The sequence below is a fragment of the Rattus rattus genome, chromosome 15, assembly GCF_011064425.1.
Source record: "Rattus rattus isolate New Zealand chromosome 15, Rrattus_CSIRO_v1, whole genome shotgun sequence".
NCBI classification, from domain to species: Eukaryota; Metazoa; Chordata; class Mammalia; order Rodentia; family Muridae; genus Rattus; species Rattus rattus.
This window is the reverse complement of record NC_046168.1, coordinates 12,358,783-12,385,391: the sequence shown is the minus strand read 5'-3', so window position 1 is coordinate 12,385,391 and position 26,609 is coordinate 12,358,783. Positions and strand designations below refer to the sequence as shown.

Here is a 26,609-nt window from a genome sequence, read left to right as displayed (position 1 = left end):
CTAAAGATCTGTGCTATCACTGGAGACTTTTTTTTTTTTAAAGATTTATTCATTTATTATATATAAGTACACTGTCGCTGTATTCAGACACACCAGAAGAGGGCATCAGATCCCATTACAGATGGTTGTGAGCCACCATGTGGTTGCTGGGATTTGAACTCAGGACCTCTGGAAGAGCAGTCGGGGCCCTTAATCACTGAGCCATCTCTCCAGTCCCCACTGGAGACCTTTAAAACCCTTTCTTTTATGGTCATCTTCATACCTTTGCCCTCATGTCAGAATTATGGGCTTACGTAAGGAAATTTCACTCACATTTCCCCTCTCTAACTTTATTTGCTTGTGCCCACTAGCGTGTGCATATGTTTATGTCTGTGTGTGTGTGTGTGTGTATGTGTGCGTGCGTGCGTGCGTGTGTGTGTATGTGTTTGGGGGACTAAGTCTCACACTGCAGTAAAGGCTGCCCTAGTGTAGGTGTTTCTCCTGCTTCTACTTCTCAAATACTTGGCATTATGGGTGAGCACTACCATACAGGGTCTTTTGTTTAATGTTTGAATACAAGTCTTTTTAAGTCTTTCTTGACCCATTATCTACTTTTTAAAGTTGTATTTGGGTAAATTCTAGTTTATTGAGATATCACACTGAATAGATTGATAGCAGAATTTTCATTCCATTGGTATGTTTTAGTAGGTTTATAGTATCTTGAAATTGAGTTTATTTTGAACTTTGTTTTAGAGACAGGGATTCTTGTATCTCAGGCCACCTCAAACTCATCATGTATCAGAATGCTTCTGAATCCCAGTTCAGCAGTGGTGGGAATTGGATGTAGCTTCATGAGTGCTAAACAAGCCTTCTGCCAGCAAAGCTTTACTGCAGTGTGCAAGCATGTTTGTGCGCATGAGTGCAGACGGTTGGGTGTGAAGGTTAGTGGACATGTTTTGGAGGTCAAATCTCTCCACTTTAGATCCAGAGATCTAACTCAGTTTGTCAGATTTCATGTGGAAAGAACTTTTCTCACATTTTTGGCTCCTAATTTTAATGTTTTTAATAGTCATTTTAATTAGGGTTAAATTGGTGTGGTGGCTGAGGTGCATGCCTCAAACACCAGCACTTGGCAGGCTGAGGTAAGAGGACTGCTATGAGTTAGATGCTAGCTAGGGCTACATGAGCTCTAGACCACACTGTGCCACACAGTGAGGGCTTGGATCAGTAAGACAGAGCAACCAGATCCTCCATTATGAATATGAATTTGACTTCTGCTGCCTTCCGAGCTCTTTTCCCATCACCCTTAGAGTTTTTTCTGTATTACTGGCGTTCCTAAGACTACAGTGGGAGAAAACCATTTTTTTTCTAAGTTTATGTATGCGCGTGCCTACATTAGTTATCATGTGCATGCAGGTACTAACAGAGGCCACCAGATCTCCTGCATCTGGAGTTACAGGCAGTTGTGAGCTTCTGATGAGAGTGCTGCTAACTCAACCTGAGTCCATTGTCAGAGCAGTTAGTGCTCTTAACCGTTGGATCATCTCTCCAAACCTGAAGAAACACTTCTTATGTAAGAAGAGGCTGAGAGGCCTTTGTGCTCCCGCACTGCTTTGACTCTGGTTCTATGTTCCTTCTGATGACTGAGGTGAAGTTCAGTCCAGAAATGGGGACCACACTGGTACACATCCTGACATCACACAGGTCCCCAGCAAGATGCCTCCCTGTTACACATACCTGACTAACCAGCATTTATTCACTGGGACACATTGGTCACGTGATTTCTACATGCTTACCTCATAAAAGCTGCATGATCTCTGGTTATATAGATAAACACATGAGGAAACGAGCATACTTCTGGAACCTGCTTGGTATATGCTATACAAAGTTTTCATTCTACCTGGTGAAATGGATCTAATTTAGTGTTGGCACCTCTTTTCCTGGAAGGTTGGGAAGTTCACAGTGAATGACAATATGGGCAGACATCACTGACCTGTGTGAAATCTCACTTGTAATTTGTTTTTTATGAGCAGCTCCATTTCCTAAGCTACTCAGCAGAGGGCCAAGTACAGTGTGAGGTGCACTTTTCCCTTCGGTCATGCACAGTAACAAATACTCTAGTTAGAATTCAACAGCTGTGAGCTCATTCAAACACCACTAGCTTTGAGAAACAAAGGGTGGAGAGCCAGGAAAAAACTGGGTAGGACTAATGTAGATTTGATTTTTCCTGAAAATTTCTACTTTTTAAAAAGTAGCTAGTGAGGATTTGTTGAAAATTTAAACTAGAAGTGACATAGTAAAATGTCCTTTTCCAGTCTCATCCCCAAGGTAATTGCCATTTTGTTAATAGTTTGCTTTGTGGTCCCCTCCCCCTTTTCTTGTACTGGGAACAAGAATATTCATAGTTGAGGCTAGCCTCAAACTTGATAGGTAAGAAAGATGACCAGAGCTTCTGTTTACCCTGCCTTTGCACCCACAGTGCTGGGGTTGTCATCAGCACGCCTGACCTTGGTATGTGTCTGCGTAGAATTCCTTTACAAATATTTTTTAAAAAGTTTTAAAAATATTACCTCAGAAAGGAGTTTACATTACTCAAGTGATCTTTGCTTTTTTTTCTCCATAGGCTCTCACACTCATCTTCTACCCTTCTCAGTCTGACTGCTTTGTAACATTTTGTAGTGTATGGCTATCATAACACCCCTCACCCCCCCACATACATACATACATACATACATACATACATACATACTTTCCTTGAACTTATGAATCTCCTGTCTCAGTTACATGTTCTGGAGTTGTATCCTTGTATTTTGCTAGCACACAGGGTTTTTGTTTAGTGTTTGTGGGGGAAGCAGCAAGGGATTAGAAGACGGCATGATTTCATTCGGTAAAGCGGCCGGTATGGGACACAGACAGACCATGACCACCTGGAACGCACATCTCTTACATTACACATATGCTCTACCACGCATGGCTTCACTAAGACAAAGGTTCATTCTAGGTTTTTTGTATTTTTATATTTGTATCTTGTCATGGAAATTTAACTTTTATAAACTTTGATATATCAGAGTGTGTAATTATAGCCTGAGAAGATAAATTGTCTTCAAAAGTCATTAATAATATTTAAGAAGGTTCTTTTCTTTTTTTTTAAAGATTTATTCATTTATTATATATAAGTACACTGTAGCTGTCTTCAGATACACCAGAAGAGGGCATCAGATCTCTTTACAGATGGTTGTGAGCCACCATGTGGTTGCTGGGAATTGAACTCAGGACCTCTGGAAGAACAGTCAGTGCTCTTAACCACTGAGCCATCTCTCCAGCCCAAGAAGGTTCTTTTATGAAGTCTCCATATTTAACTAGAATACCTTATTTTCATTTTGTGTATATGAGTATTTTGCCTGCATGTGTGTATGTGCTGTTGTGGGACACTGGATCTCCCAGATCGCCTAGAAGCTGGTTAAAGAATGGTTGTAAGCCACCTTGTGGAAGCTAGAAACCAAACCAGCGTCCTCGGCAAGAAGATCAACTGTCTTATACTATTTTCCAGCTCCTCTGCATTCCAGTTTTTAGAAGAATTGGTGTCGTGTGTGTATGTACCTTGGAGTATGGATAACGATCATTTGTGCACAGGGGCCCTTGGAGCTTTGAAACTGCTCTGTGGTAACCAAATCTGCACAACCAGTCAGCTCTCTCAACTGTCCATCCACCTCTGCCATTACTGTTCAGATTTTTAACTTTAAATGTTTAAATTACAAAAGTAAGACAAGGTACTAACTCTTTCTGACCATTTAAGGAGTTCGGAATGTGGTAATGTTCCAATATTCTCTATAGATCTCCAAAGATAGTTTTTGTTTTGAAACTCTGTGGTTATTAGAATGTCAGCTAACAGACTTTTTTTATCTTCTGGCATAGTATGTCTTTCCTGTTCTAAGGTGAGCAGTTGGGGGTTCATCTTACCCCTACCTCTCCTCCCTCCTGGTTTATGTAAATGAATTTTACCTATTGCAGGCAGTTTATTAGTGCTCCACATGTTTTTGTTCTCATTCTTTCTTTCTTTTTGTTTTCAAGACAGGGTTTCCTCTGTGTAGCCCTGGCTGGCCTGAACTCTGGCATTAGCTCTGTAGACCAGGGCTGGCCTTTTCTCAGATCTGTCTGCCTCTTTGCTTTACATGTTCTTACATCTCAAGGTTTTTGGTCCCTGAGTTTAGGGAATGTATCTGCCTGTTCATGATTAGCTTTCTTGAAGGAAATCTGTGCCTCCTAAGTTTTTTTCACTTCTTACCTAATCATTTTTTTTTTTTTTAATTTTTTTTCGAGTTGGGGACCAACCAGGGGCCTTTTCTCAGATCTGTCTGCCTTGCTAGGCAAGCACATCTACCACTGAGCCAAGTCCCCAACCCCCTACCTAATCATTTTTGTTCTGTTCTTTTTTTCACTTTAAGAGGTGAGGCTGAGAGATACTCCAGTTGTTGAAATACTTGCTACACAAGCTTGAGGGCCTGAGTTTAGCTCCAAACTCACATTAAAGACAAAATAAAACAAAGCAAAAAAATCAAACACCCAGAACTATGCATGATGGTTGTCTGTAGAGACAGATTGGGCTTGCTGGCCAGGAGCCTAGCCTACTCAGTGAGTTCCAGGTCATTGAGACCCCTGCCCTTTTCTTTCTTTTTAAAGAAAAAAAAAAAAAAGAATGTGCTATCTGGGGAACAACAGCTGAGGTCATCCTCTGTTCTCCACATGCAGGAACACAATTGCGGGTGCATGCTGCACTGAGAGCACCACACACACACACACACACACACACACACACACACTCACACACGAGACAGCATTCTATTAGACTGATAGTATGAGTTGAAGTAGAAAGTGCTGTGATTAGACTTTAGGAATCATTGCTGTGTCAGGTGGAAGCTGTCCTGCCTATGGAATATGCAAGCTAAGTTAAACTTCGCATCGTTTTAAAAATGTTTATTGTTTTGTGTGTATATGAGTGTGTGTGTGTCATGTGATGTGTACTAAGGTCAAAGACAGCTGTTAGAAATTGCTTCTTTCCAGGGAACAAATTCAGGTTGCCAAATCTGCACACCAAGTGCCTTTACCCACCTTCTTGCTGTCCCATGAGTTTTTTTTTTTTTTTTTTTTTTTTTTTTTTTTTTTTTTTTAAGATTTATTTATTTACTGTATATGAGTACTGTCGCTTTCAGACACCCAGAAGAGGGCATCAGATCTCATACAGATGGTTGTGAGCCACCATGTGGTTGCAGGGATTTGAACTCAGGACCCTGGAAGAGCAGTCAATGTTTTAACCACTGAGCCATCTCTCCAGCCCGGTCCCAAGTTTCTTAACTTTTCGCTTTTATGAGCTATTGAGAATGTCATAATTAGGTCACATTTAGTTGTTCTACTTGTTTATCTAAATGTTAACTAAAACTTTTCATCTGCAGGTTTTATGGTTTTGTTAAGATTTATTTACTTTAATGTGCATGAGTGTTTTGTCTGGGTGTATGTAAGTACACTGTGTGTATTCCTGGTACCTGTGGAAGCCAGAAGAGGGGGGTACTGGATCCCCTGGAAGTGGTGTTAATGCTGTAAGCTGCCAAGTGGATGCCGGGAACAGTCTCAGGTCCTCTGTAAGAGCAGCCTGTGCTCTTAACTGCTGGACCATCTCTCTAGCCTCAAAGTTCAGATAGTTCTGTATTTTGAACAAATAAATGTTATCTTTTAAAAAAAACATTATTTATGTTAATGTATGAGTGTTTTGCCTGCCTGTGTGCCTGTGTGCCACGTGGGTACCTGATGCCCAAGGAGGTCAGAAGAAGGTGCTAGATCTGCTGGAGCTGGATTTGTACATACTGTGAGCCACCATTTGTGTGCTGGGAATTAAACCCAGTTTCTCTGGAAGCCAGTGCTCGTAACTGCCGAGCCATGTCTCTAGTATGGAATAAGGTCTGAAGAGCTTTTCCCTCAGAAATTTTTAAATTCACTCTTTAATCTTTTAATTCTTTGAGAATTTAATACAAAGCTTTTTTTTTGTTTGTTGAGATAGTTACATTATGTAGCCTTGGCTGGCCTCAGGTTGGCTATGCAGACCATGTGGGCCTTGAATTCACAGACATCTAGTTCTGCCTGCCTCTGCTTCTAAATGCTGGCTTCAAAGACTTAACATGTTATCACCATTTGTTTTGTTGCTCGCAAGAAGTTGATACTAGAGGGAGCCTCTTGGGTTTTCTCTCTTATGCTGTCTCCTTGCCCTGTCAGGGTTAGAGACAACGTTTCATTCTATAGTCCTGGCTGGCTTGGTGCTCACTATGTAGAGCGGGTTGGCATCTTTGCACTTGTACACACTTGGTGTTTTATGTGTCTATGCCCTTGGAGGCCAGAGGAGGGCATTAGACCACTTGGAGCTGCAGTCACAAGAGCTGCACTCCAGTCCTGAAAGAGCAGCGCACTCTCTTCACCACTAGACCGGCTCTCCAGTCCTCTGGGTAGTTTTAGTTATTATTTTTCTGATTTTAGATGAAAATACTCTAAACTTCAGCTTTTGTGGACTCCTTTAATTTACAGTCTTTATTCCATTTGAATATTCTTTCTTCTGTGTTTCCTTTTCTCTAAAGCTTATAGAATTCTTAGACAGATGCTGAGTCTGATACTCAGCACATCTGGTGATCTTCAAGTTACATGTTTCTTTCTCAAGGATGCCTTCCTACTTTCATTGTCTTCTGGACTTCATTTTACTTAGTGGTTTGTTTCATCGTCTTCTCTACCAGGTGTTTTGTTTCTTCCATGTGGAAGGAACCCAGGACCTTGGGCATGTTAGGCACTCTACCACTGACCTGCATCTCACCCAGTGTGCTTGCTTTTAGTGATCGAAATCTCTTAACTCTGGATAACCACTGAAGCATATGTTGCCTGGCTACTTCCAGTATTCACATTTATTATTCTTAGAGCCACTTGGTCTTGGTCTTTCTGCTTAGGTTTTATCATATGTAGCAATTCTTAGTCATATATTTGAGTCGTAGCTTGTTTTGATTGATAAAATTGGTTATCTATCTTATCTTTTGGAGTGAGGTCCACTTTCCTAAAGATAGACCTCGTGATATGTATGTAGTAAGGAGAGTGGGGAAGAGCAAACAAGGAGTAAACAGGCAGCTGCCACATTTACTAAAGGAAGTCTGTTACATTCTGATGTGGAAGTGTGTTAGTTTATTCTATTCTTTGGATCAGTTACCTTTTCCTATATTGTGCCCTAATTCTTGTTATGGAACTGCCACTAACTATAGAGCCTTTACCACAGTTTTAGTTGTTTTTCTTTCCTTCGTTCTTTCGTTCCTTCGTTCCTTCCGTTCCTTCGTTCCTTCCGTCCGTCCGTCCGTCCATCCATCCATCTATCCATCCATCCATCCATCCATCCATCCATCCATATGTGTGTGAATACTAGTGAAGGTCTGAGGGTAGCTTGGAGGAGATGGTTTTGTTTTTCAGCCATGTGTGTCAGAAGTCAGATTGTCAGGCTTCGCGAGGCCTGCACTGTTGTCCACTGAGTCGTCTGCTGACCTTTGACTGTAATTGAGGATATTACTTGTGCCACTGTTAGTTCACTTTGCATTGAGATCATGATTCCATGCCAAGGCTTTCATAAAACTTTTCATATTTGATACTTTCTTGCAATAGATTTCTAGTTTTCTGCCAAGTATTCTCCCTACTTTTTATCATTTTTGCTTTTTGTTGATGTATTTTTGGATTTGTTGCTGTTTTTGAAGGCAGGGTCTTATTAAGTAGCTCTTGCTGTCCTGGAACTCTATAGACCAGGCTGGCTTTGAACTCACAGAGATCTGTCAGCTTTCAGGATGCTGGGATTAAAAGCATATATATCAACACGTCTGGTTGATTTCTTTATTTCTTGACCTTTTTTTTTTCTGACCTGGGCTGGTTCACCCTTCCAAAAGCAACTTGGTGGTCCTTCACTCCTGGGCTGTCATTATATTGCTTCCAAATTTAGGGCTGACACCTGATCGATATAGTGCACTATAGCCCAGATCTCCTTGGACTCAAGTGATCCTCCTGACTCAGACTTTCAAGTAACCAGGAACTACAGGTATATATAACCAATCATGCCCACCCCAGTTGACTTAATACTCCTGTCACTCTACCTCCACAATGCCCACAATCTTCTTGACCATGGCCTCCACAGGCCTCTACACTCAAATATACATATTCCTATACACTTAATTAAAAATTAAGTACGTGTAGTTTTAAATCTGGGTTACTCATACTTGCTAGATGGCAGACACTTCTACCACTGAGCTGTCCCCCATCACTAAATCACAATAGTTAGGTTTAAGATCTACTTGGCATTTTGGAGGATTTAGAGGTAAATGATCAATTAAAATAAAGATTCAGGAGTTAAGCCTATTATTACTTTTCATGTATCCCCTGAAATACCATACTAATCTTTAAACTAGAGAAAATAATGTAAAGAAAACAGCAAACATTTACACCTTAAAAGGAAGGGATTGATGTATTTTTTTATTGGAGGTGATGTTTTAATCTAGTGGGATCTATAGTAAAGAGTATTATTGTTTGTGTTCTTGATTGTCTACATGTGTTTGCATTTGAATGTCCATTCGAGAGTGTGCGGGGAGAGTGTTCTGCAAACCAGACACTTAGTCCTAGTATCCTTTTATTGTTTTAGCGATCATTTGAAAAGTAAAATGAAAGGACTTACTTTGGGAAGTGGCCCTCAAACCATTTCTGCCGTCTCTGCTCTTCCCAGTGGCCACAGCTCCTGGGTCTGTTGGAATATTCCCACAGCGAGCCTCAGGACAGAGACTGGAGCAAAACTAAAGCTCCGATTTACTGAGTATTCAGTGTCTATCAGTATATATCCCAGGAATGATGCTCAGTGACTGTTTAGTGGATTTAGTTTCTGAAATAAGCTAGTATTTGAATAGTAATCTCCATGTTACATATGTCAATATTAAAGCTTACTAAATGCTCACTAAATTGCACAAGGAAATAGCTAGTACATTGACATCTGAGCTGCAGACATATTTGGTCTACTTTTTTTTTTAAAAGTTTTTGACTATTACCTATATTGTATAGGGTTTGAGTACTAAACAAAAATACCTACTGGAATTAAACTATATTAAAATATATTACTCTTGACTCCAAATTATTTTACATGTTCTTTTTTTTTTAAGATTTTATTTATTTATTCTTTTTATGTATGTAGGTACACCATTGCTGTCTTGAGACACACCAGAAGAGGGCATCAGATCCCATTACAGATGGTTGTGAGCCACCATGTGGTTGCTGGGATTTGAACTCAGGACCTCTGGAGGAGCAGTCAGTGCTCTTAACTGCTGAGCCATCTCTCCAGCCCCTTTCCATGTTCTTTAACATGCAAAACTAACTATCAAAAGTTTTATATATTTATTTTACTGGTGTGTTTTGCTTGCATGTTAGTATGTGTACCATGTGTGTACCTGGTACCTGAGGGAATAAGAAACCATTAGATTCCCCAGACAGGAGTCACAGACAGTTGTGAGCTATCATGTGGGCTCTGGGACGCAAACCCAGGTTCTCTGAAAAGTAACAAGTGCTCTTCACTGGTGAGCCATCACCACACCCTACAAGTTTACTCTTTTTTTTTTTTTGTTGTTCTTTTTTTCGGAGCTGGGGACCGACCCAGGGCCTTGCGCTTCCTAGGTAAGTGCTCTACCACTGAGCTAAATCCCCAGCCCCAAGTTTACTCTTTAAAGTTATTTTCTTTATTTATTAAAGAAAGTCTTTTTGAAACTTTGTTAGGCATGGTTGTGAGCCACCATGTGGCTTCTGGGAATTGAACTCTGGTCTTTTCCAGAATCATCCATCAAGTGTTCTTAACTGCCAAGCCATCTGCCTGGTCCCAGTTCCTTTATTTAGGCAGGGTCTCTATAGCCCAGGCTTCAGGCTTGTCTCACACTTGTACCTCTTGCCTTAGTTCTTTGAATGCTGTACTACAAGTGTGTGCCCACCGGTAACTTCCTGTGCAAGGAATTACTGACGGTTGTACTTAGATTCCCAGAAGCCACTGTTGACACTGCTCAGAGGAGGACAGAATAAAGCAGTCTCTTCCATTAAGAACAATTTTTGTCTTGTTTTGTGGTATTAGAAATTGAGCCCATGGCCTCATCTGGTTGGTAAGTAATCTGCCACTCGGCTACCTTCTAGCGCATGAGGTCTGTTTTGTTTTTAGACAGATCTCACTGTGTAGTCCTGGCTGGCCTGGAACTCACACGACATCTGCTGGCCTTGCCTTAAAGGTGTGGGTCACCACACCTGCCTCACACGTGGGTTTTACTCAAGCTTTTTTTTAAAAGACTTATTTATTTATTTATTTATTTATTTATTTATTTATTTATTTATTTATTTAATACATGTGGGTACACTGTAGCTGTCTTCAGACACACCAGAAGAGGTCATCAGATTCCATTACAGATGGTTGTGAGCCACCATGTGGTTGCTGGGATTTGAACTCAGGACCTCTGGCAGAGCAGTCAGTAGTCAGTGCTCTTAACCACTGAGCCACCTCTCCGGCCTCCCATTTTTTTTATTTTTTTTATTTATTTATTTATTTATTTATTTTTTTGATTTTTTTTTTTCCTTCTTCTTTAATGAAGAACAAGTTCAAACTTGTTACACCAGCACATGTGAGGCTGAGGCAAGCTGATTCCATTGTCAAACTTAGACTGGTCATCGATGGAAGGAGAAAGGGAGGGAGAGAAAAAACTTTAAAAGTTCCTATGATCTTTATTTCATGCCTCTATTATAATAAGGCTTTGACTAGCTTTCAAATTCTAGATGCAAAACTTTTTTTGTTTGTTTTCTGAGGTAAGTCTCACTGTGTGGCCTTGGCTGGCCTGGAACTCACCGTAAAGATCAGGCTGGCCTCTGGGACTCTATGTGTGCCTTGGGAGTGCTGTGGTTAAAGGAGTTTACCATTTCACCCAGCTCAGAGCTGTTTTTCTTCATCTCAGATCTTCCAGGATTTCTCACTGTCTTAGAGTCTATTTCTGAATGATTTCATTGTAGTTTGTCACGTGTCTGTCTGTCTGTCTGTCTACCAGCTAGAATTTATTAGATACTTTCCTCATGATTAGACCATGGATTCCTAGTTTGGGGAAGAAGCTCACAGGTTTGCTTTGATCTCATTATCAAGGACACATACTGTTGATAGGACTTGATGTTTCCCTTGGGTATGTCTTTTTCTATACTGTACCTTTTAGAATGGATTCGTGGCACACAGCTTCCACTCAACAATCAAGGACTTGTATGTCTTCATTTCCTTGAGTAGAGTAACTACCTGTGCTATTCCTGGGAGATTCCACTCCAGCCCAAAGCATGTATTTGGTTATTTAATCAGCGTGGTCTAAACAAGTGTTTATTGAGATACGTTTACTCTGATGGACTCCAAGTAGCATATAATCATCTCTCATTTAAGGTTTTTCTCATTTCCGCGTGTGAGAAATGAGGATAATTGTCAGGATCCAGTTGGAATACATGTCATCTCAGAATCCTCATTGTGCAAAGAAATAGAAAAGCCTTAGAATAATAATAAGTTGTCCAGCCTGGAGGAGACTGTGCGGCAGACCCCAGCTGCCAGCAGTATTTGGGGATTCGTGTGGCCTGGCTCTCTCGAGGGTCCATTTTGTCTCAGCTCTTCATTCATTTCTGTTGATGAAGGTTCCAGTCCACACTCAGCTCAGCTTCACATTGCTGAGATCACCACGAGGTCAGTGAAGTCCTGGCTAGGACAGGAATGTAGATTTCAGTTGGCCTTTATCTAACCACCAGAGAATGAACTCATTCAACGTCAGTCTTACTTTTGGAAGAAGACTTGCACTTTTGGAAGAAGAGTATCACTTTAATCAGCTTTTGTTTTTATTTTTGATTCGTCTTTTTCTTCCTTATTAGAGGTTTTAGTCATGGTTCCAGTTTATTCTTGCCACTGGTTACCAATAAACATTGTTATTGCAGCATAGATCCAGCTTTGCTTGTCTATTCCCTTATTTTTAAGAGGAATATCTCAAAATGTTACGCAGGCTGGCCTTAAACTCTCAGTTCAATTGTTGCTCCTACCCCCCTTCGTGAGCACATGAAGCTGTATACATGTGCTATTACACTTGGCTTATAGGTCATTGTGGTAATCTTGATATTGCCAGACAGCTTTGGGAGACAGCGTCTTACATGTGTTGCCATGACTGACTTGGAAGTCTCTATGTAGATCAGGCTGGCCTCTATAGAGATCTGCCTGTTTCTGCCTCCTGAGTTCTGGGAGGTAAAGTGAAGTTCGACCCCTACCTTGTTTTGAACTCAGACTGGCAGAGGATGGCCTTGAACTGATCATTCTGTCACTTCCCAAGCTGTTGGGCATACACAGAGTGGGTGACCACACCCCCACCATCAATCCTGTAAATGTTTCTTTACTGATTATATTTTTGTAGCTTTTCAAATAATGATTCCTGACTATTCTGCTTTAGTTATGAATGTCTGTGGAAATGTTTACTAGAGGTATTTGACTATAAGTGTATACACACACACACACACACACACACACACACACACACACACACACACACACACTTCACTAGACCATTTTTCTAAAGGAATTCATAGACTTTGATACGTGGGCAGTGTCCCTTAGCACGTGACTGAAGTGCCTGCCTCTGAGCCTGGTGTTAGCCTAAGCAGTAGGAAGAGCAGAGCACGGAGAGCTGCTTTCTTCTCTTAGTCTTTGACAACTCCAGAATCACTATTAAACATGACTTAAGTTTTTAAAAATTGGTTGGCATAAAATAAATAGCAAAATTGTTTCTCGTGTTGTAACTGAAGGATCTGGAAGACTGATGAGAACAAACATCCTTTGGGAGTTTGTTCTGGAAGACTAGAGTTTCCTGTTCACCAGACTGTTTCAGAAATCTTCAAGGCTTTTCGCTGTTCAGGTGCAAATTGTGCCCTTTGTTTATACTTTCTCCACATGCTGTATAAAAACTGTCAGCACTCAACATCTAAAGTTTAGCAAACATTTATGCCTGTGTGGTTTCGTCTGACCCACAAATATTTATTATCTACTCAACAGAATCCACTTTGATATTAGAAGTATTGAAGTAGTTACATGATACTAGCTTATAAATGTATGCGTGGCTTCACTTTCTAAGCTGCTTGACAGTTTCTTTTAGGTCCACCTTTGAGAGTTTTCCATGTAACCTTCAGTTAATAGAAGCCAGCTCCCTGCTTCTCTGAGTGTGACTAACTAGGAGCTTGGACATCTATGTGTGATGCATCTTCCTCCTTATTCTAAGGTGTGAGTCTGTGTCCTGGCTGCTTCTTTAACACCAAACCTTTGAAATTGCTACAGGTTTGTTGAATAGTTCTGTATTAATATTTAGGTTTAATTAAAAATTTTTATATTTTTGGCATATCTATTTCCACTTTTTTTAATGTACACTTGAGATAAGGGTTGAAGGGCCTTCCTTCTCCTTGTCCTGTGTCTGCTTTCCTGAATTTAGGTATGCCACTATCCGGCAACATAATTTGAGCTAGCATTTCACATTTCCATAATTGGTTTTGTGGTGAATGTGGCAGTACACTGAGAAAAGCTTTGTGACCAGATTCTCCCACATGTTGCCAGTACTGAAGCTCTGAGGTATGGAGGGAAAATATCTTGTCCATTTAAAAATTCATCATTGCCTATGAGTCTGACGTGGCTTGGAAAATACACTGTGAAAACTCTGCCTAGAAAAGTACCTATTCCTCCATTAACTTTGAGCTCCATAGTTTGTTCCTGATAGAAATTTCTAGATTTTGATGACAGTCATTCCCTGTCAGTCTTGTTATTAAATCATGTTAATAATGACTTTATAAAATGGGGAGGTAAACTTGGAACAAGCCCCATACTCACTGACCAGTTTATGGAGTGACCACACACTCCATACATTTCCCAGCTTTTGACTGATCCTTGTGTGAGTCTTGCCTGTGGATCAAGGCCTTGCTTGCACTTAAGTTGATGTTACATTTTGTTTCCACAGCTGGCAGTAAGCCCAAGTTTGCTGTTAATGCTTAACACATTTTCTGAATAACAGTTCTTTAACTGTTAATGTTGTACAAAATGGTACTTGAATTGTTTGATTTTCTCTCTCTGTATTAGAAAAACTGGTGTTTTTTTGTAAGTCATGTATATTCTTCCTAATATTGTTCATATAATGACATGATCCAGGAAAAATAAAATGGGAAAATGGACATTACTTCTGACCTTCAAATAAAACTCATTATGTATTGGTTTTCAGACTGTTTACGGAACCTTGGGACATATACCGTGTTAAATCAAGGCTGTTTGCCCATGTGGGATGACAGGCCCCATGATCTGATGTGGTTGTGGACCAAGAAGGGGGTTCTGGGGAAATGCACAGTCACAAAGGTTACCACAGATCTCACAGAAGCTAGGGTCTTCTGTGAAGGGAAGTATCAGAGACAGAGGTCTGTCCCGTTCTGCCTTCGTCTTCACACCACACTTCTGCAAAAGCTCTACTGTCTATTCACCAACTTAGCTAATGCTTAGACATCCTGTTTGTCTTAGAACTTGAACCTCTAAAATATTGTCTAAAGCAGTCTTTCTTTGGGAGTTGGGGGTGGGCAGGATTTCTTGTAGCCCAGGTTAGCCTTAACTTCACTTAATTTCACCATGAAATCTTTATCCTCCTGAGTTCTGGGATCACAAGTGTGCATGATCACACATTTTGTGCCACGCCAAAGACTGAAACCAGGGTTTTATGCATGCTAGGCAAACACTCTTATCTAGTGAGTAAGCAACTCCTCCGCTCAAGACCCATCTTTTCATTAGTAACGTTATGTGTAAAAGATTGATGTGTGTTCATGCTGTGGTTTCATGGATGTTCCCCTGGAGGCCAGAGGTGTTAGCTCCCCGTGAGCTGGAATTACAAGCACTTTCGAGTCATCTGATATGGGTGAGGGACACTGAGCTTTGTAAGAGCAGACGAAGGCTTGTAGCTACTGAGCCATCGCTCTAGCCCATGGGAACTCTATTGTTCTGCACCTTTATGTCGCCATGACTATACAGCAGGTTTTAAGAATACTTTCATTTTAGGGAGAAAGGTGTCTAAAACTGCTGGGTGTGTGGTTACTTACACACACACACACACACACACACACACACACACACCCCTAGTTTACTAGTTTACTGTGGAAACAATTTGAAAGCAAAGATGACCTGTAAATGACCAGAGGCTCTTTGAGAGTAGTAAAGGACCTCAATTATTAAAGTTTGATTTAGAAAATTTTTTGAATTCAAAATATTAATTTTTTGGAAATGTGTGAAGGTTATATAGTCCTACAAATACATTGCTTCAGAGTTTATTCCATATTTTGTATGGTGATCACATTGTTTTAGAGGCTAAACACCACGTCAGGATCTAAATAAATGTTGGGTCTCATGCAGTTATTTCTGTGGCTTCTTTTTTTTTTTTTGAGACAGTGCCTCACTGTGTAGCACACTCTGATCTCACACCTCACTTTGAACAGTTGACTGATTGAAGAGGATATAAGTGACTGTGTGAAGAACAACGGAGTAAAATAAGTTCAGTAACTATTTACTTGTTTGCCATGACTGAGCGCACCATTCATGGTTGCTTTCTGCAAGTAAGCAACTGGATGAACATTTTTGAAGACAACCTCACAGGATAAACTACAAAGCCGTGTCAGCTAATTCTATAATTAAGTAGTCGTGGTCCACCAAGAAAACAAACATTTAACTGTCTTAGCTTAGAAATGATAGTCCATCCATCCTCTGGATCTAAAACCCAATTTGGTGGGGTTAAGTAGTTGTTGCCATGTTTCTTTGTTTTTACAACAATAATAATAATAATAAAATATTATTATTAATAATATTTTATTATTAATTTATTTATTTTGAGACAGGGTTTCTCTGTGAAACAACCCTGGCTGCTTTGGAACTTGCTTTGTAGACCACGCTGGCTTTGAACTAACAGAGATCTGCCTGCCTCTGGCTCCTGAGTGCTCCGATTAAAGGCGTATGCCATCACACTTGGCTGTTTCTTCAGAACAAGACCCAAGCCTTTAGAATCAATAAATTAGAGAATTAAAAGAATCCATTCTTTTTGTTTTTTAGATGTTAACCTATCTCAAATTGAGAGAGAAAACAACATCTGGTCTTAGTGGTGTGGGGCAAGTGGGAGCTTTTTAAAATTGTGTGCAGAGGTGTGTGTGTGTGTGTGTGTGTTGTTCTACCATCTAAACCATTTTAAATAGCTGTGTGTGACTAGCAGCTACTATATTAGACCATATAGGTTAATTTCTTAAGTGTTTGCTTTTAGAAAGAATTCTGCACAGAGACTTATACATAGTTTATATTTTAAGATTCTGCACAGAGACTTATACATAGTATATATTTTAAGATTCTGCACAGAGACTTATACATAGTATATATTTTAAATTTTGCAATTGCACCTCCGGTCTCCCTGCATACCTTCCATGTCCAGTTATAATCTGGATAAAATGGATGCATACTATTACTTCCTAATCACCCTAGACTCAGAAACCACATGCCTGATTTTTTCAGAGGTCTGTCATCCTCTGAAGGGACTAATGTGTCTGTCACATTCTACTTGCCAACTCTTGTTGATCTCCTATAGGGTCACAGCTTACCACTGATAGACCTTTAAAAGCACTTGTGTGTGTGCAGGCCAGAGGACACTGTGGGACTTGGTGTGTGAGGTCTGAGGATAGAACTCTGGCTGCACACCTGTGGCGGCTGCACACCTGTGGCGGCTGCACACCTGTGGCTGCCCTTAAGTGTTGGAAGAGCAGGCAAGGGCAGGCTTATTGCCCAGAGCCTTCACCTTTCAAAAAGGTATCAATGCCACTTTTACAAGTGCTTTCCAATATCAAGTAGTTGTTAGTTCTAAAACCAATAGTCATTACCAAATGGTTTTAGACATTTAGACATAAGTAGAATACATTTTGCTTTCTTTCATCCTCCACCCTCTTGGAGACAGTCTCTCTCTAAGTCCTAAACTGTTTTCTGACGATCCTCCTACCTCAGCCTCTCAAGTTCTGGGATAACAGGTATGAGCCACACGCAGTTCCTTCTGTTAACATCATACCAAGAAAATTGTGCACAAAATTTACCCTGCATTATTTATTTGTAGAACCCCAGCATCACACTAAAGGAAACACAAATAGAAAACCTTTAACTTGTTTCCAATATATATTTCATTTTTTTCTTGTTTATCTTGTTTATCTTGATCTCTCTACATAGCCATACTGCCCTAAAATGTAGGCTAAGCTGGCCTTGCACACAGAGATCCTCCACCTGCCTCTGCCTCTGAGTCTGTATCTACATTTATGTAACTAGGTTCACTTCTAGAGTCGCCCCATAACATTTGTAGTTTATGAGTGTTGTTTTGTTTGCCTTATTAAGTTAGACGAAGAACATTACCATTGTTTGTGATGTGCTTGTGTGTGAGTGTAGACTTGATTGTGCCACAGTGTGGATGGAGGTCATAGGACAACTCCGGGTAATCGGTTCTCCTTTCTCCGTGTGTTCTGAGAGCATCAGGCTTACTCAGCAAACAAGCCCTTCTGATCCACAGCTGATCCCTTGCTTGTTTTCATGAGCCTCTTTCTTTGTTCCTAAAATCTTTCATTTTAGGGGTGACATGATATTTTCATTTGGGAACTAGGCAAGTCTTACCATTCTGCTTCAGAAATTTGTGTTCAATGTTTTCTATGATGAACAGTACTTTTGATACCACTTTTAAAATGAAAATAAAAAAAAAAGAAGTGGGGGGAGGAGGGAGTTCTCTTTTTGAGACAGAATTATACTGACTAAATTTCTGTACTCAAATGGTTCTGCTTCAGCCTTCCAAACAGCTAGGCCTTCAGATGTGCGCTGCTATGCATGACTGTACTTTGAATTTTAATAAATCATCTTCAATTATTTTCATAGGATAAGCCTGTGGTAGTCTTTTGGCGCTGTTTCTCACATCACATCCTATGTGTGTATGTTTGTGTGCATGTGTGAGCGAGTGTCCATGAGTGAGAGTGTGCATGCGTGTGTATGAGTGTGAGCATGTGGAGGAAAATGACAGTTTGCAGGAGTAAGTTCTTTTATTCAAGTGTGGGTTCCAAAACATCAGGCTCGTGGGCAAGCACCCGTTTCCATGAAGTAGAAAGTTAGCCCCTTCTCCGGAGTAGGCACGCACACCAGCCCTGAGGCGGCACTTAGGCTGAGGGACGGGGCCTGGCGTGGACGACATAATGAAACACTCAAGGAAAACAATCTTGGCCAGGCTAATTTCTTTTTCTTACCTCCCTTTAGCCCCTCTTTTCTTTTGTTTAAAAATAGTAGCCTGCACCTTTAATCCCACATAACACTTGAGAGGCAGAGGCAGGCGGATCTCTAAGTTCTGCAGAGTAAATTCAGAACAGCCAGGGCTACGCAGAGGGACCCTGTCTCAAAAATCTGTGTGTGTGTATGTGAGGGTGGGGGTGTACACAATAAATGGCAGGGGCAAGAAAGATTGCTGAGTGGTTAAGAACATGTGTTGCTCATCAGGGGGTTCTGTGTTCTCAGCTCTCGGCCATTACCTCCACCTCCAGGGCGTCTGATAACCCTCCTCTAACTTCCTCTGCATCCGGATACAGATGACATGCACACACACACACACATGTATACAAATAGTGTATGAAAATAGCATGTGCTCCTCATAAAAATGTCATATCTACTTTCCAGAGGTGACTTAGTAAACTTAGTAGGCTTTCAAATGGATTCTTTCTCCACATTGGAGATTCACAAAGGCTGTTATCTGCAGATACATAATGAGTGATTATAGGGCTAGTAACCCAAATCATCTAAGCATAAAATTTTCCCACATATAATATAGTAGTAATTATGTACAGTATTTTTAGTAGTTTTGTACACAAAGCCAGCTTCCAAAGTATGGAATTTGGTGCCTGTGATGCTGCCACATAACAGTTATAGTGTGTGTTTGGGTTAGAGGTAATTCCGTTCACAAAGTGAAGTCTTGTCTCCAGACTTGCTGTGGAGGCAGTATCAGATTCTCGGGTATCTGTGTGAGTGTATGTGGCATGTTCATGTGTGTCATTCCTGTCCAACAAGTGCTGTACCACTGAGCCCAGCTCAGCGTGTATTCTATTTACACATGTCTTATGTATTTTTGAGCAGATTTATGTTTTTATGAGAAGATTTATGGGTTTTTTTTTGTTTAGTTTTGTTTTCTCAAGCTCAATGTGTGACCCAGACTGATTTTGAACTCAAGCCCCTCCTGCTTCAGCCTTCAGAGTGCTGGATTGCAGTGGAGTACAGGTGTAACCCCACAATGTTGGCCTTGTTTGTATTCTTGACTGCGCCCCACCCCCACCCCCAGCTGCGTAGGCTACAACTGTTAGTTCATGCTTTAAGTAAGTTTTATTTTTGAAGTTGTTATTTTATGTGTGCATTTTTTTCCGGAGCTGAGGACCGAACCAAGGGCCTTGCACTTGCTAGGCAAGTGCTCTACCACTGAGCTAAATCCCCAACCCTTATGTGTTCATTTGTTTGCCTGCATGTTTGTGTCACATTAGTGCCTGGTGCTCATGAAGAGCAGAAGAGGGCATTGGATCTCCTGGAACCACGGCTACAGAGTATTGTCACCAACCACATGGTGAATGGGAATTAAATCCAGGTCCTCTGGAAGAGCAGAACAGCCAGTATTTTTGTCTAAAAATCTTTATTCAGATATATTCCACGGTAATTTAAAAATATACATCTTATTTATATCAATAGTCCTTTATCCTAATTAGCCATTGCTCTTAAATGCTGAGCCATCTCTAGCCCTGATTTGTGTTCCTTGCATAGTGGGGAAAATGGCTCAGAGGGTAAAGTTGCTGTGCAAGCATGAAGACTGAGTTTGGGAAAGTTGGGTGTGGTGCCAGGCACCTGTAACTCCAGCACTGTAGTGGTCAGGGGCAGACAGTTCTGGGCACTCACTCATTTATGGCTACTGGTGTAGCTGAGAGGGCGAGCTCTATGTCAGTGAGAGGCCTTGTCTTAAATACGAGAAACAGAGGTGTAGAGGGATAGAGTCCCCTAGGATATCAACCTCTGTTCTCCACACCCTAACACACAGCTTAGAGCACCAGTACAAACATGTGCACCAACACACAAATAGCACACATAAATACCACCCAAAAAAGTTTTAATTTAAAAAAATGAAAATGGAAAAGAAAATAATTACTTACATGTGCTTCAAATGTAATACAAAGGCTGAAGCATGAATTGTCTCTTCCCAGTCTAGTTCCTGTCTGCTGGGCTCTATCCAGATGTCTCCATGCCTATAGAACTGAACAGGGAGACAGATCTTTTTGTTCTTTTTCCATGTAGCTTTCCCCCCATCTTTGTATGTTTGTTGTTTGTTTGTTGCAGGGTATCTTCTCTCCACCTAGCCTTGGCTAACCTGGAATGCACTATGTAGACTAGGCTGGCAAGGAACTCACAGAGATCTCCTGCCTGTGCCTCCTGAGTGCTGGGAGGAAAGGCCTGGTTCCCCATGTAGTAAGAAACAAACCAGGAATACTGCTTGCTAGCATGGCCCCTGGGGCTGGACCTAAGCTGCTGCAACACGTTCACTCCCCCGCAAAGCACTGGGTAATCTTGAGTGCAGTGGCCACTCCATAATCCCAACAGTGGGAGGCGGAAGCAAGAGGGCCAACAGAGCCTCTGGGCTGGCGTTTTGAGTTTTCCAGTGATCATTCAGGGATATATTGGGCTACAGAATCTGTTTAATTTTTTTAGTCTAGATGACACCTCAGAACATGGTATGGTTTTTGCTTAGGTGAGTATCATAAATATATTACAATTTTTTTTTTAATTGCCAACAGGGCCTGGAGAGATTGTGGCTCAGTGATTAAGAGCACATATTGATCTTATATGATTGGTTAAAATCCATGTGTATAAATGACTGTGTAATATTTTTAGATGCAAACGGCCCCTAGATTGTACATTCCCTGAGCACCCTTTGGGTAGTCTCATCGGGCAGGATAGGAAAACCACGTGGTTTCATTGTTCCTGATGCCTTTTCTGTCTCTCAGTGTGTGTGGGTGGTGCTCTCCTCCCTGGGGGTCAGAGGCTGACACTGGGCTCTCCTTTGCCAGTCTTTTCCATGGTAGTTGTTGAGACAGGGCCCCTCATTGAACCTGGATTTCACCCTTCTGGCTAGATTAGCTGGCCAGCCGGTCTTCCAGCATTGATGTCCTACTCTCTGTCAGTTACAGTTCCACGGTGCTGCCCTTGCTTGTATGTGGGTGCTGGGGATTTGAACTTGGGCACTTTTCCTTTAGCAAGAAGCCATCCCCCCAATCGTGTTTTGTTTGTTGTTGTTTGCTTGCTAGCCTGCCTCTGCCGGGTTAAAGGCTTCTCCTATCACGGTACTTGTCCCTAACCCAGTTGATTTAGGCAGGGTCTTATTTAGCACAGGACGCCTTTTAACCTGTGCAGCTGAGGTTGGCCCTGAGCTCCGGATCTCTATGCTTCCACCTCCCAGGGGCCAAGATGCTAGGCATGCACCACCACTGTATTTTTAATTATTTTGTGTCTCTGCTGGGAAAGTGTGAGGTGTACATGGTGCACATGTGGAGATTAGAAGACAAGTTGTTGGAATTGTTTCTTTCCACCGTGTGGATTCCAGGGATGGCACGTGTTAGGCCTAGTGCTAAGGGTCTATACCCACTGATCCATTTTGTTGGTCCACTTATTTTTCTTAAGATTCAAAGTATAACTGCAGAGCCGCCTTTCCCACCTGCCTTAGTTATAAAGAGTGTTCATCGTTAGAAGGTGGGAGGAAAAACAGCATGTGCAGGAGGAAGCATCACCTGTCAGCGTGGTGTCTGTCTGTCTGTCTTCCACCTCGCTGTGCACAGTCACTTAGGACATTCGTGTGTGCCTTTCACAGTGCAGATGGTGCAGATTGATTTAAACAAGAAGTTAGGTTGTACTGTGGACACTTTAGTCACACCATTGAATCCTTGATTGCATTCTACTCTGAATGCTGGGCTGTATGGCAGTTATTTTGGGATATGTTTGAACCCTATTTAGGAACATATAAAAACAAACTGCAACAAAAGGAGGGATCCTTCTGACATTCTTTATGATACGTGATTATGAGGTCACAGGATCGTGATCTATTCCTCCCTGCCTGCCTCTGGTCTGAGAAGAGCTAAAACCCATGTGACATGCAACGCATACACAGTTTTGCCTTCTGAATGATTGTAGATCACTTCCGATGTCTTGAGACCATCTCTTCACTCTTTCTCAATCCCTTCGTTTACTCCTCCTTTTCCCTTCTCACATGAAATTTCTAAGAGTTGGGTTTGCTTCAGGCAAAGGAGGGTGCTGTTTGAGAAGTCCTTACCTCACCAGCCTAGTGCATTTACCCTGTAAGATGCTCTGTCCCATCCATACCCAGCCTTCCCAAACCATAAACAATGCTTTTTTCATTCTGATTTTCTCAAATTTGTGCCAGCCAGACATTTCCATACTTCAGCAAACAACAACAACAACAACAAAACTGGACTACTGCTTCTGTCTTCCTGTTTAGAAAGCTAGGGTGCCTAGACCAGGATTTAGCACTTTAGATCTGTGCAGACCACACTGCAGAAGGAACAGTACAGGCTGGGTCTTAGAACTCAGACAATGAAGAACAGCTTTAAAAGCTTAAAGCCTACAGAGTGTACATCCTCAAAGCCCGGGCTGACGGGCCAGCAGGTAGGGGAGCAAGATGTGCTCAGGCCCCCGAGTGTTGCAGTTGGAGGAGAGCTGGCCCTGGGTCTAGCAGACTTCCAAACAGAGCTTAGAGCCTTTCAAACACCAGAGCAAACTGCTGGGTTTCCCTGCCTTTGCATTTGGAATGGAGCCCCACGTAGAGTGCAGATGACCAATGAGGTTCTTGTTCTGACTTGCTTCCCAACAGGTCATGGTGCTGATGTGAAGTGTGTAGACTGGCATCCAACCAAAGGGTTGGTTGTTTCAGGAAGTAAAGATAGCCAGCAGCCAATCAAGTTCTGGGACCCCAAGACTGGGCAGAGTCTTGCAACACTGTAAGTGATGGGAAGCCCTCTGTGGTCTTTGAGGACCACAGGCAGCCTGTGGTCCTTAACTGGGAGCTTTCTCAACTTCTCTGTTTTCCTTCAAAAAAAAAAAAAAATGTGATTTGGACACAGATGGACCTCAGTCTTTGGATGTTTTAATTCTGACTCTAAATTTCTTTTTTTTTTTTTAAGGTTTATTTATTTATTTTATGCATATAAATAACTGTAGCTGTCTTCAGATGCACCAGAGGAGAGCATCAGATCTCATTACAGATGGTTGTGAGCCACCATGTGGTTGCTGGGAATTGAACTCAGGACCTCTGGAAGAGTAGTCAGTGCTCTTAACCACTGAGCCATCTCTTCAGCCCTGACTCTAAATTTCTAATGAAGGCAGATTATATTTGTTCTGCTACTTAAGTTTTACTGGGTTATCCTACAGGGGTGCAAGGCACTGAAGAGGTTCTTCCTGCTGTCTCCATGTGTCCTCAGATAGCCCTTGGCATCTGTGGCTATGGTATCAGTGCCTCTAACTAGCCACCACCAGCTTTGCCTAGCTTACTTCAGCTACATACAAAGATTTCTCTCCGTTTTTGTGCCAGCCTCTCTCCTCTCCTTCTCATCCCTTTTCCCTTGCCCTCCTCTCCTCTCCCTCCCCTGTACTCTCCTCTCTCACTGTCTCCTCTCCTCTACCTCTTTTCCTCACTCACCCCCTCTCTACCTCTCTCTTGTTTCTTCTCCATCTTTTCTCTCCCTCTCCCCTTGCCCTCTCTTCTCTCCTTCACTTTCTTTTGTCCTTCTCCTTTATCGTCTCTCCCCTCCCCTTTCTCCCTTTTCCCTCCTTTCTACCTCTCTGACCTCCCTTCTATTTCCCTTTTCTCTCCTCTCTCCCTTTCCTCCCTTCCCTGTCTCTACCTGCCTCCGTATCTTCCCCCTCTCTCTCCCTCCTCACCTCGAGGAGACATGTTTACTGTGTAGCTATGATTTTTCTTGGCATAATTTAGAATTATTTACAGCTTCATGAGTGTGTTCTTTTGGGGCTCCCGGGTGCTGCATCCTGATCCTAATTGGAAATGAAACGTCCACAGCTCAAATTCCTTATGGCAAGGATGCTACACAGTGAACCTTTTGACAGAAGCAAGCCCTGGGACAAAGCATTGCCTTTAGTCAAATTAACCCTCACAGAAACTAAACCCAATCCTGCTTCCATGCTTGTCTTAATGAGAGAAACATCATTGGATTTTTTTTTTTTTCCGGAGCTGGGGACCGAACCCAGGGCCTTGCGCTTGCTAGGCAAGCGCTCTACCACTGAGCTAAATCCCCAACCCCGTCATTGGATTTTTGAAACCCGATGCACTTGATTACCAGTTTATGTATTGTAGGAACTTCCCGTTTCTAGATGACCCTTCATGCCCAGCAGAGTCCGCTGCTCCTTTAGCTGATATTGAGAGCTGTGTTTAGATGGCTGAGCTTCAGTTCCGCCATCGTCAGGGATGGTTGTATTTTATTTATTTTTCCATTTTCCCCCATTTCTTCTTTCTTTTCGAGACAAGTTCTCGCTGTGTAGCGCTGACTGTTCGGGAAGTTTTGTAGACCCGCCTAACCGTGAACTCACGGAGGTCTGCTCTGCCTCCCGTGCTGCGATTAAAGGCGTGCACACCATGCCTGCCATCGACTGAGGAGGGTCTTCAAGGGCACTCTTGAACATGGTCCTGCGAGTTTTATTCACACACACACCAGGCCCCACCTCGCCGTCTTCGTCCGTGTGCTTTCAACAGAAAGGACCACCTATATTAACTGACGCTTGCTTTGCATCCTGACATGTTTCACCCTTGATGCTTTGTTTCCAGTCACGCCCATAAAAACACGGTGATGGAAGTGAAATTAAACCTTAACGGCAACTGGCTCCTCACAGCCTCTCGCGACCATCTCTGTAAGCTTTTCGATATCCGAAACCTGAAAGAAGAGCTTCAGGTATTCCGAGGTCACAAGAAGGAAGCCACAGGTGAGGGCTGTGATGTGCTGTGTCGTGTGTTTTGGGGACTGGCACCTACAGTTGCCTCACACTGGAGCTGTCTGATCTTCTCTGGTTTGTTCCACAGCTGTAGCCTGGCATCCTGTCCACGAAGGACTTTTTGCCAGCGGAGGATCCGACGGCTCCTTGTTATTCTGGCACGTTGGGTACGTATCCTGTACTGCGTGGGAAAATGATGGTCTGCCTCACGCACATTCCCACACGGTATGGCAGCACAGGTGTCTTGGCTCTCTTGTTCTTGGCACCTTAGCTAGTTAGGGAAAGTTTGGTGGCTGGGGACTGCGACATTTTGAAGTGTGACTGGAAGGGAGTTGATTAGAAGCACCTGCACATGGCCACTACATGTGCCTGGAGCTCCAAGTGTGAGGACAGGGCCTCCATGACGGATTGGAGACCCAGAAACTCAGGTGCAGATACTCGATGTTGGGCTAGTGAGGTGTGCAGCCTGAGTACCCGGCTTCTGTTCTTAGACTCCGTGGCGGAAGTCAGGAGAGAACTGACTCCTGAGAGTTCTCTGGCTTCCACCTGGGCACCAGGTAGGCTCCTGCTCAAGCCCGTGCACACACAAACACACACGTCACACACCACAAACACATCACAAACATTTATCACTCATACGCAAACCGTATCCATATCACATATCACACAACACACATACACATCACACACACCACAACAGACACACACACACATCATGCATACACGTTCATACATCACACACATACACATATTAATAAATAAAAGCTGTTTGAGTTGGCTTCTAAATCATGCACTGTAACTTTCACAATGCTGTCGTAACTATCAGAGGAATATGTTTTGCGAAGTTATCAAATGTGTATGATGTTATCAAACTTGGCATTGTTCTATGTGCAAATTGTCCATTTTGGAGATTGCCCTGCAGTTTTCAGTTTTGTAAATCAAGCTTGAGTAGAAAAGACAGTGCTTGTGTTTTAGATATAAATTATTATGGAAGAATAAAATAGATTCTATAGTTGAAATAATTTACGGAGCATTTTGTTCTATGATTCTTTTATGTTTGGCTGACAGAATCATGAAGAACTGATGTAAGCTGGCGGGAGCTCTGTTCTAAGGAGAGAATGTGTTTGTTTCGATGTTGTGGTGTTCTTTTGCTTTGTGCTTTGCTGTTCTCTTGGTGATTGGCTCAGCAGTGTCTTGTTTTTGTTTCCTCGTGCTACTGCAGGGTGGAGAAGGAAGTAGGTGGGATGGAGATGGCCCACGAAGGGATGATCTGGAGTTTGGCTTGGCATCCTCTGGGACATATTCTCTGCTCGGGCTCAAATGACCATACCAGGTAAGGAGGTACCTTGCTAAAAATAGCAAGCAACTTCTGTACTCATGAATGGTAATTTGGGGGGAGGGTCTTAGCATGCAAAGAAATGGGCTTCATAGTCATGCTTTGTGTGTGTGA

The 26,609-nt window shown here is 42.1% G+C and overlaps 1 protein-coding gene across 1 annotated transcript in view; it reads left to right on the top strand.

Moving 5' to 3' along the window:
* Wdr33 (WD repeat domain 33) overlaps positions 1–26,609 on the top strand; it is a 105,248-nt gene that overhangs the window by 55,050 nt on the left and 23,589 nt on the right. The window contains 4 exon segments of the mRNA XM_032885892.1: positions 23,031–23,157; positions 24,996–25,150; positions 25,248–25,326; positions 26,382–26,492. Coding sequence (XP_032741783.1) covers positions 23,031–23,157; positions 24,996–25,150; positions 25,248–25,326; positions 26,382–26,492 — 472 coding nt within the window.